At 39.6% G+C, this 12,026-nt stretch overlaps 1 protein-coding gene across 3 annotated transcripts in view; it reads left to right on the top strand.

Annotated features, from left to right (window-relative positions):
- The window catches only part of DDC (dopa decarboxylase), a 72,364-nt gene that overhangs the window by 14,479 nt on the left and 45,859 nt on the right, over positions 1 to 12,026 (top strand). For 2 of the 3 annotated variants that reach the window (XM_068671089.1, XM_068671087.1), the window contains one exon: positions 8,568 to 8,804. In XM_068671089.1, the coding sequence (XP_068527190.1) occupies positions 8,604 to 8,804 (201 nt within the window). In that variant the 5' untranslated portion in view covers positions 8,568 to 8,603. Of the gene's footprint in view, positions 1 to 2,658; positions 2,777 to 8,567; positions 8,805 to 12,026 lie in introns of those variants that run through there. The other variant, XM_068671088.1, reaches the window with a different exon arrangement.

Below are 12,026 nucleotides of genomic sequence, written 5' to 3'. Positions count from 1 at the left end.
TAAATTTGCCAGGCCATAGCCAACACCTGCAGTACATGGCAAGGTTTTGGTAGCAGAGGGGCTGCAGGGGTGGCCTCTGTGAGCGGAGCCCAGCAGCTGCCCCATGTCAGAGCACAGCCAGCTCCAGCCGGCTCCAAAAGGGACCTGCTGCTGGCCAGAGCTGAGACAGGGAGCGACACTGGGTGGGCCTCTGGGACAGCAGATTTAGGAAAGGGGAAAAATAAAGTAACTGCTGTGCAGTTCAGTGCAGCAGGAGGTGCTCCAGGCAGGCAGCAGCAGTTCCCATGCGGGCTGTGCAGGGAGAGGCCCCCGGTGGAGCAGGCTGTCCCCCTGCAGCCCATGGGTCCCCCACGGAGCAGATCTCCATGCTGCAGCCCCCCCGTGGGTGGAGGAGCCCCCGGTGGAGCAGGTGGATGTGGCCTGGAGGAGGCTGCGGCCCATGGAGAGCCCCCGCAGGGCAGGAGCAGGCCCCGGGCCGCAGCTGCAGCCCCCCCGTGGAGAGGAGCCCCCGCAGGAGCAGGGGGTCTGGGGGGAGCTGCCGCCCAGCCGGGGGGGACCTGTGCTGGAGCAGTTTGCTCCTGGGGGATGGATGGATGGAGCCCGTGGGACGGAGCCGTGTGGGAGCAGTGCTTGAGGAGCTGCTGCCTGTGGGCAGCCCGTGTGGGATCAGCTGGGGAAGGACAGCATCCCGTGGGAGGGACCCCACGGGGAGCAGGGGCAGGGAGTGACTGTGAAGGAGCAGCGGAGACAAAGTCCCCCATTCCCCGTTCCCCTGCACTGCTTGGGAGGAGGAGGTAGAAGAGGGTGGATGGGGGGAAGGTATTTTAGCTTGCTTTTAGTTTCTCAGCGTTGTAGTCCACCAGTGTTAGGCAATAAATTACATTCACCTCCCTATGCTGAGTCTGTTTTCCCTATGATGATAACTGGACCTGCTTGTCCTTATTTCAACCCTGGAGTCTTTGTTTCATCGTATTTTCTACCCTGTTCTTTTGAAGACAGGGAGTGAGAGGGCAGTGTGTTACAGCTGAGCTGTCTATCAGTGTGAAATGATCTTGCTTTTGTCCACAGCAGAAAGATTCTGTTAAGCAATGATTTCTGTATTACCAACAGTTGGTAGGGAGAATTATGAAAAGTAATATTAGCCAGAAGAACTATTAGAATTACAGAAGGAAATGGGATATGCCTTTTAGAAGGACATTTATTTCCTTTTATACCCTTGTCCACTGTTCTTTCCACATTTCATTTCCTTCTTTTTCAAGGATGAAATAAATATAATTTTAATAGGAAATGTAAGTATTCCCTGGTCACAACAACTTTTAAGGCAAGTTACAGGTACAACAGAAAGGTACAAACACATCAGGTTACTTTGAGGTGTTATTTCGACATTCTGATGAAAACGGCATCTTCATACTCAAGTCTTAATTGTAATTTCACTTTTTAAAATTTCCTTTGAAATGTATTTACCTTTTGCAAGCCATTTGAATGAAACATCAAAGATAGATTGAGTTATCTTCATGTTTACCAGACACCTTCAGATTCTGCATGTCTTAAGCCCTTGCAACATATTTAGCTTTTACTGCTAAAGCACTTTTATTCTTGTGGGGTCCCAGTTTGTCCAGGCTCTAACCCTGCTCAGTCAGGAGTTGGTCTGCAGTGGAAAACACTGAGCCAGCTGCAACTGACACTGGGATTTCTCAGTGCTTGCAAGGTTATGGACTGACCATTACACCAGGCACAACCCCAGAACTGAAAATGCAGGTCCAGTCACAGAACAACGTCATGCACAGGGAGCACTGTGAAACCTTCAAGCCTATCCACAGATTTTAGTTTGCATTTTTATTTTTAATAGGCTCTTTCAGAATTGTTAGCAGAGTTATAATTAGGTTTCTATCAGCATAACAGCAAACACAGCTATCACAGTTTTAAAAGATACGACAGAAGAGAAAGTTTTCCTCCTTCACAAAAAGGTTGGCTGCAATACTCCAGTGTGCTGAAGACCAGGGTGAGAGCAGTGGCTGTTCCAGATCTCCTGCCACCACTACCTGGCTATAAGCTGTTTAGGGCTAGAAAATGCTGATACTATTTGTTCAAATAAACTTGAACGAAATAGAAAATGACAGGCAGTCACCTGACTTCATCTAAGAGAAAGAGCTCCCCATAAAACTTTCCTTTAAGAACAGAAAAAAAATACACATGAAAATTTCCTGTTGCTTTTAAGTGTACCTTTGATGAAAGAGGGAAACTGGAAGAAGTTTGACACAGCATAATTGAAGATTATTGTTAGACTGTTAATCCAATATGTATACCGGTTCAGAGCTTGCAGAGCGTTGAGTGGTATTTCAACCTCATCTGTGCTTTCTCCCTGAAAATAAGATTTCACAGGAGCGGTTCAACGCACTGCTCTCACAGTGACAGCCACAGCAGAAATGCCAGAGTGCATGAGGCAGAGCAGGAGCGTGTGGTCAGGCACTTGTGGAAAGAAACGTACGTGACTTCACTTAGCAGTTAACGTAGGTAATGGCCGCTTCTCAGTTACATCAATCCGCCTTTTGGGTGGCTTTTCTCTCCAAATATATTTTGGAGGAGGTGTGGGAGGAGGGGGAGATGCTGCTGCTGAATGTTAAATGCAAAGCACTTGGCTGTGATAGGCTGAGGGGACGGGGATCCTCTGCCTATATATACTGGCAGCTGCATCCTCTGTGCTTTATAGCTGTCACACAGGAGCAAAGACAGACAGGGAGAAAGAGAGGAGAAGGAAGGACCTTACCAACTTGCTGTAAGTAATATTCTTTGTCCTTAAAGCCTTGTGGTTGTTTGATTCAAGTTGGTACATTTGGATTAGTGCAACAATTGGTTACTTGGAGTTGGAGCTCAGCTAATAAACAGCCAGCCTGTGTTATTTTAGGGATAATCCGGGATGCTCAAAAAAGCATTTCCTTTTAATCTAAGTTTGCATGATGTAGTGTTTGCTTCTAATTTTTGTGTGTACTTGTTTTTACATGATTTATGTCAGCTATAACCATTTATGTATGTTTTTGTGGAATGCCATGCACTCAAAAGTTTATAGCTTACCTTTCCAAGCGAACCAGTTTTGAATAACCATGCAGACCCTGAGAAATTCTTTGCGAAATAGTCTGAATAATAGCATTTTCAAAATAAATTCAGCACCTGACTTATTAGGGTGAGGTTTTTGCCAGATATAACCCTTTCCCACTATCATAACAAAAACTCAGAAGGGAAAATTAGTAAGTGGCAGACTTGGCAGACTCTGTGCGAGTGACAGCAATGAATAAAACCAGCACTTTCTAGTTGGAAAATTAAATTATTAAATTAAATGCAGGGCCTATAACATATATACCTAACTCTTGCCATGTGCAAAAGTAGAAGTACAGAGTAGATCTAGTTCCTTTCTACTCACACTGAAATGAAATTCATCCTGAAGTCCTTATTTAAGCACTACTCCAATTGTCAATAGTAGAAATTCAGTTTAATAGTCGCAACATCTGCAAAAACCTTCAGCTTCCTGGGTTCAATAGAAGAAACTCCTCCAGCAATGTCACTGTAGCATCCCAGACCTTTAAATTACACTATTTTCTGCTACAAACAGTTGGCAGAATAGAAAGTGCACTTGTCTCATTTATTGGAAAGATATATAGTTATTGCTTTTTTTGAGCCAGTGCAGTCATCAGTTTAAGGTGCTATTGGTGTCTGTGTGTTCTTCCTTTCTGTATTTAATAATAAGAGCTGCTCAAACATTTTATTGATGTTAGCTTTTTTTTTTTTTTAATTTATTTCGCTTTGATCAACTTGAGAACAGGTGCTCATAAAATTACATCAAATATAGCTCCTTCCTCATTTACTATTTTTTTCTTTTATCTTTTTTTTTTCTTCCTTCTTTTTCCTTTTCTTTTTCTCTCATGCTTCTATTTTATTTTTTCTTTTATTTTTCCTTTTTTTTTTTTTTCCCCATTAGAAATTTCCTGGTAGTATTTAGCTATCTTTTACATTTTATACTTAGTTAATACATACACACATAAAAAATAATCTAAATTATAGATAACACTGTTAACAGAAATAATAAATAATCAAAACATTCTCTACAAGTGTATTTGATACTCTTATGTATAAAGTGCTCATTGGTATGGTTTAGTTTCAGATAAAGTATAAAATGTTTTGTGAATGAACATGACACTAAATATACAATCTAAAGGTGAGAAACAGTTTTTGGTCACTTCACTAAAATAAAATATTATCATGTTCTAATTTCTGCACTCAGGTAGAAAGATTAGTTTAAACAAGGCATCAAAAGCTATGTTAACTTTAGATCATGTTATCTACTTGTCCTGTGACAAGTCCCAGCAAAATTAAAGATCAAAGGGCTTATATATGAATAAAAGTAAAGGTAAACTCATATCATTTAAGATGAATATGGTTCTTGCTCTTGCCTGAAGTTAGTAGAAAAACTCAATCTTCTTCAGCAAAGTAGGACTTCATCCAAAGAAATATGCAGTGTTGATAATATCAGTGGACTTTTGTTGGGAACAAAAGTCATAATATAGGACTCAGACATAATACATGTTTGATAAACTTACATTTTATCAACCCAAGTGAGGCTTTTTTAATGAATTTGCATAGACTGTGCTTTCAAAGTATCAGGGGTTGATAATTAGGCTGGGTGCCTCCTGAAAAGCTGTGCTCACCTCGGTTGGAGTTAAGCTGGCAGATGTTGAATATGCTGAAATTAATCCTGGGCGGTGTGGGATCCCTGGGACATGGAGCCTTTACCAGTCTCTATGGCCTTGGTAGAAATAGACCACTATCAAGAGCTTCAGAGAGAGGATTGGTTTCTGTGAAGTTTCCATTTAGTTTCGGAAACTCAGCCTGCATTACTTTGCAGATGAAGTCCCTTTGACTTAAGTGGATCTTTCCAAATACACTCAGATTGTAGCACTCAGCCCTTCAGAAAGTATGTGTACTCTCAAGCAGTTCAGACCCTAAGAGCTGAGTTGTCTGGAGTATTTTGTTCCTTAGAAAATCCCATTCCAAATTTCTAAAACATCTTGCCTACCAGGAACTTCTGCGCTCGTTGTGTTATACACATTGCACAGGCACATGAGAGGCAGAAATGAGAAGTGTCATGTACTGGTAAAAAGGTGAAGTAATTTGCATTTTTATAGTACTAACTGGGCAGCATTACAATTGTCAGATATTCAGTCTACTGGATGTGGCTTCTGTAGCAAATAATGCTATTAGGCAGATGGAGTGAGGTTTGTAAGGAACAATTGAGGAGGAGAGTAAAAAAAGGGATAAGAGTCTAAGTGGAAAGAAGATGCACAGATACACAGATATGGACAGACGATCATTTTAACTTCGGTATTGCGTTTGGGGAAAGGAAGAATTAAGTACTTTGCTTCCAGTTGAAGTAGATTGATGTACTTCAGTAGATTGAAGTGAATTGAAAGTTCATTAGAGGTTAACTAGATATTAGTTTATATCAATTTATAATGCTGCAGTAACTCATGGCAGATTTGGGGTGGATGCTTCACCCTCCCATTTTTTGTGCTTAAGCTTCCTGGATCAATTACCTATCCCATGCAAAACAGTGGGTTTCCTCTATAATTTAGTTCTTTTTCCTGAATTTTGAGAATGATGTTGCAACACTGTGTTATGAGATCCAAAACAATGTTCGGATGAGTCATTGGACCTCCCGTTCATGGGAAGAACTTTAGCAAACAATGAATAAGAACTCAGTGATTATCTAAATGTGTAGCTGGCAACCAGAATTGACAAATTCCAGTTCGGTGGTGATAGCCCCAGTCACGAAATGTGTACCTGATGTTTAGATCCAAGGTTTATTTGCTTAACCTGATATCCAGAAAGAACTTTGTGCAAACTGCTAATAATAAAAATGGCAATAAATTATATCAACGTAGTATATAGAAAAAAATGATGCAAATACTACTTGGAATAGAAAGAAATTTCAGATCTAAAAAAATCTAGGTAGTAAAGAAACAGTCACAAGCTGTATAACATAGTATCCATGTTGTAGTAATGTGATAAAGTACATTTATTTTTATCTGTGTGTCTGAGTTGTTTTGAGCTTATACGTGATGCTATTTAATTTATGCCATTCAATTTATACTTTGGGAAAAGACTAAGTGAGCACAGAAACTTCTGTGTTAATGATCTGTCTTTGAGTGATAGCAAGTAAAGCTGGAGAGCCAGTGAAAGTATGGTGAAGCTCCTATCTGTCCTGACATTGTACTGACAGTTCATTGGGCACACTGACATTGGATTAAATGTTCAGCTGAACAGATCCATGTTTAAAAGTCCAGGGGAATAGCATTAAGTCAGTGCTGAGCATCCGTAGTGCTAGAAGACCAAATCCCCAAGTTCTGAGTCAGTTCACTCTTGGGCAACTCCCCTTCATTTGGCACTCATGGGTTAAATTCTTATTTTTAACAGCTTTCATCTCTGACCCCAGAGGGGGGAAAAAACAACCAAAACCAAGAAGAAACAAACAGATTGCCATTGCAAAGTTCTTTGGAACATGCTATGGAAATAAACTAATAAATTAAAAAAAAATGACAGCATTGCTTAAGGGTTAAGGTAGAGGTGCCTTAGGAAAGAAGGAAAGCTGTGCAATATTAGATTTCTTCTGGCAAAAATCTAAGAACTAACCCAAAGAACTGTGCCTTTGGGTGTAATTAGTTTGCTGCCACAGAGAAGATTATTGATTACCACGGTCAATGCTGATTTATGTAGAAAGTTTATTAACATTTTCAACTGTGATTAAAGATGTGTTAAATGAAAACGCATGTAGGACTTTATTGAAGAAATAGAATCATCCCGGTCGTAAAGGAGGACAAACAAAATTGCTTGCTTAAACAGTCTTTCAAAGGGGAGTTGACACACAAACCTGCCCATCGGGATACTCAAAGGACCATACTGATGACAATTGGTAATGCATTTCCAGCAACTTAGTAGCGAGATCTGAGAAAGGTCCTAATTGCCCTTTCAGAAATATACAGTGAGCCAAATAAACACTTACATGGTAGTTAAAGACAGTAATACAAAGCTAACACAATAGCAGCAAGAAAAGCTATTCTCTGGGGGGCTGGCAGTCGCTCCTGTGCAGATCCCCACTTTCCTAAGTGGTTCGTGACCTACAGCAGCACCCTGCCTTCCTAAATAACAGCAGCAGCTGCTCGACAGAAATCCCAGATCCTCTATTTGTGGCAGCAGAGATGTCTCTAGGATGGTGTTTATCAATGATGTCTTTCTTTTGTAATGTGACAGTGCTAATTCAAGTATAATAAAGCCCAGAAGGGTCTCTCTTTTCTCAAAATGATGCCCTAAATTATAAATTCTCAGCAGAAATAACCGATATCTAAGAAATTGTCTCTTAATTAGATAATATTCATATTATGCTTAACGTAATTATTTCCTTACAAAGTGAAGATCCGAAGGTATGTGAACTAGGCATAATAATTATTTATGCCAGCAGTGAGTATCCTTGTTTCTTTCACCAATTTTCTTTCTGGATCCCAAGGAACAGGATTATTCACTCACTCTGTGCATATAAAGACACTTGGGAGCTTTTTAGGAACTGTGATCTCAGCTTTGTATTGGCTGAACACAAAAGTTGTTGGGGGCCAGGACAGCAGGAGCAGGCACCCTGGCAATATAAGTTTATGCCTGCACAGCACTTTGTAGGCAAACTCCAGCTCAGTCACCCTACCGATACATCCCCTTGGGAGCACTCACCCCTTTCTGCCTGGTGCAAAGTATAACTGGTGCTGCAGCCCAGCGTCTGGGAAATAGGGACAGCCCCAGGCAGAGCTTCTTCCTTCTGCAAAATACAGTACAGATCAACTCTAAGTGAATTCTGATTCAACTCTAAGTGAATTCTGATTGAACCTCAACAAGAAGTAAGGTTTTGTTGTAAATGGTATAGCATATGCATTTATAGTGAAAGAGCAAAGAAGCTAAATCTTGAAGCAAGACAAGAGGCAAGAAGTAGATACGATGACAGGGCAGCACAGTGGATTACTGCGATAACTGTGGTTGTTATAGTTTGTTATTATAGATAACAATAGAAACATGTAGCATGCTATTTCCTTAAAACTCTTCTTTATAAGGCAAGAGGGAGCTGATTATTATGTGTGAACAGTGACACGTTCTTGTGTCGACCAGCAGCAGAAGGGATTAAATCTGTGATTGATGAATCTTCATCAGTGTGCCTCTACTGCTCTTCTGAGATAAAGATAAGGCCTACCTGTGTTAATCTAATCTACTTCATGATGTAGACGTCAAAGCTGTAGCAGCCTGGTTTACTTCTGTGCAATATCCAGCTAAAGCTGGAGTGCAACAGAAATGCACTCCAGAATAAATGGAAAACAGAATGCGACATTGCATGGGTATTGGCGTAATATGCAGAAATTAAAAATAAAAGCGTTTGGTCTAGTTTTTCCAAAAGGCCATGAGAGTCATCCTATAAATTACCTGAATAACAGTTCTGAAACTAGTGATATTTTCTTTCAAAAGTGATTTTTCTTTCTTTTTAGGTTTTCTTTTCTGGTAAGTCCTAAGCTCTGATACCCATGGATGCTGCAGAGTTCCGCAAGAGAGGGAAGGAGATGGTGGACTATGTTGCAGATTACCTGGAGAAGATAGATAAAAGACAGGTCTTCCCAGATGTGGAACCAGGATATCTGAGGCCCCTCATTCCGGACTGTGCACCCCAGGACCCTGAAAGCTTTGAGGATGTCTTTAAAGACATTGAGAAGATCATTATGCCAGGGGTAAGGAAAATGTGTCTGTAATGCAATATTCAATACTGCATCTAGGTATTCAAAGACTTTAAGGAATGTGTGGATGAAGGCTGTGCAGACAGACTTTCCAAACGGAAGCACCCACATTGATTAGCTTTTAAAAGGGAGAAGTCTGCTGTATGCCCATGGTTAAATGTGTTCTAACACTACACGACTAATGTTCTTGCTAGAAATAATCCAATCATTCTTTTGTTTGATGTGAGGCTTGCTTTTGGAAATAATCCCCTTTCCTCTCTTGAATCAGTTAAGGCAGAGCTTTCTAACTTTCAATTTCACGTTATATATTTGCTACTTGCAAAGCATATCAAACATTTTATAAAATGGGATTTTTATTTGTCTGCTGTTCATAAAGTGTTCTTTCAAGCTGATCTTTAAATGTTAAAATTGTCTCATGAGACTTCTTTTTATTAGAGTTGACTAGAAAGGATTCTCCCCAGTACTTTTTATGTTGACTTACTCTCCTAAATGTTGACTTCTTCTAGTACACTTTAAGGCAGATGGTCACTACCTAAATATTAGTCTTCGGATAGATCAGTGATGAACAGACAATGCAAAACAAAGCATCTGGCATTTGTTCAATTCTGAATTTTTCTTCTTGTTTTTCCACTCATGGTATACCTTTTTTATTTTAAATATATGCTTGTCTCCTAAGGACTCTAGGTAGCTTGAAGATAGGTGGATGATTAATAGATGCTAATAAAGAATCCCTCCTTTGGATCCCTGCAATAACCATTTTGGATTGCTTCTCTGGATGTAGATAGCTGATACGATTGCTATGTGACTAAACATGGAATCATTGCTCTGCAAATGTGTTTAGTCAGTGTACTGTAATACCAATTCCTTTTCATTGACCAATGTAAATATTTGATATTTGATATGTTTTTATCTTGTTTCTCTTGGAGCCAACCCTGCTGTCCTTTCACAGGCAAAAGCTCCACTAAAGTCAATGGAAATCGCTCCACTCTTCTCAAAGATTTGTGGAGGAAATCTTAAATCCAACAGAATTAAATCAGTGCAGATTCGATAAGAGAATTATGGCCAACATATGTAAATACATTTTAAAGACAGTTTATACCAAATGTTCATGCTAAATGATAATAAGGTAGTTAGATCCTGAAATATGTTTAGTTTTGAAAGCCTTTTTTATTTTTCACTAGAGGAAAATACTAACCATTCTTTTTTTGTGAAGTAGAACAGAAAATACTTTGCTTTGAACCTATCACAATAACTTGAGAACATTCAATAAAATAATACCAAATTAAAAAATAAGAGATGAATCATTTGAGAATAGAAATTGAGGCATTGAATTCCAATTATGTCATCAACATGTCATGTTCCCTCTTACCTAAATTGTTTTTGCAAACAAATAGCAAATAAATTGACTTAGTAAAAGTGATACATTCTGAAGAAAAAAAAGTTCTATCCAAAACTTTACGCTGGTATGAAATGTTAGTATTTCTCATACCATGAGCATGAGTACATAAATCACAGTTTGGTAACTCTGATTCTGCCTGAGTTTTTTATTTTAAGTGCTGACGTCTCACATGAGCACAGAATCACAGAGTCATAGGATAGCTGAGGATGGGAGATCATTTAGTCTACACCCTTGCCCAACACAAGGTCAGTTAGACAGAACCATGACCAACGGAGTGTTGAATATCTCCAGGGATGAAGCCTTCTCAACCACTCCATTGTCCTGTTCCAAAGTTTGAGCACCCTCACAGTAAAAAAAAAAAAAAAAACAACAACAAAAAAAAAACACGTTTAAATGGAATTTCCTGTGTTTCAATTTGTACACATTTCCTTTTGTCTTGTCACTGGATACCACTGAGAAAAATGTGACTTCATCTTTTTTACCCTCCCATGATGCATTTATACACCTTGACACAATCCCTGCCGAGTTTTCTCCAAGCCGAATAATCACAGCTCTCTCAGCTCCTTGTCATAAGAGTGATGCTACAGTCCATGAATCATCTTCACGTCCCTTCACTGGTCTCAATTCAGTATGTTCATGTCTTTCTTGTACTGGAGATCCCAGAACCAGACAAAAAATGATGTGTGAAAATGATGGAACTGTAAAAACACATGGAGGCAGGGAGTATAAGAAGAACGTAGGATAGGAAGAATTGTTAACATTTGTTTTAGACACCTTTAAAACTATTTGTAATTGATTTCAGGGACTTCTGAAATTGGCTATAGGGACAGTCTACCCCCATTATATTTTCCCTTCATCTTCTTCCCATACTTCTCTTGACAACATTAGCAACTGTAAGTATACCTAGTGTTTTTAGCTGTAGTGCTCTTCTAATGTTTTACTCAGGAATGTCGTATTTCCAGTTTATAAATGAGGAATGGGGCATCTTCAAAGAGAATAAGTAATATGACAGAGGTTGTAAAACCTCACATTGCTCATAAGATATCAGTCCCACAAGTGATTCTTGTTTCATGTTGACACCTCTGCTGTGTTCAGATATTTGCTACTGTTTGATGGCTGAAAAAGTGAACATGGTATTCCTTCAGATGACCAAGGATCAATCAGTTGCGAAAAGAAATAATGATGTGTCCATTGCTGTCTTTACCCAATAAGAGAATAAGTATTCTTGAGAGGTATAATTCTTTATTAAGACTTCTTGTGAAATTGGATGTAGACCTTGAAAGAGCAGTCCACTAAATACTAATGGCCATAACGGTGCAAAGTTTCTTATACCAACACATGGACTGAGGGAACAACTGCTGGCCTCTGATCTCCACAGCAGGAAGCCAAGGTGGAAGGGATCTGGATGCAAAGATATCAGTGAGAGCACATTTCTCTCTGAGACTTGCTTTGTTCTCTGGAAATATATCTCCTCCTTTTTTAGAGCCAAAAATGGTCAAGTTTAGTTTTGACTGCAAGTGATACCAAAGACACTAATTTTCCCCCCTCTAGAGCCATTATTCTATGAACTTTCAGCTGAAGCATCTACCCCTTCTATGTGGTAAGGGAACTATCTTGCTCAGACTAAGCAGGCCACAGAGAAAAAGACATCCTTAGATGAGATCTAGGAAATAAAATGTGTCTGACAAGCATCATAGTGGTAATTCTGAGCCCACTTATGTATCAGTGTTTATCAGCAGAGGGATGAACAAACAAGCATCAATTATGTCACACTATTTGCAATATTTTATTGTGTCTCTTCCAACATGGCCAAAGAA

This window comes from Anas acuta, chromosome 2 (genome assembly GCF_963932015.1).
Source record: "Anas acuta chromosome 2, bAnaAcu1.1, whole genome shotgun sequence".
Classification (NCBI taxonomy): Eukaryota; Metazoa; Chordata; class Aves; order Anseriformes; family Anatidae; genus Anas; species Anas acuta.
This window is presented reverse-complemented; position numbering and strand designations above follow the sequence as displayed.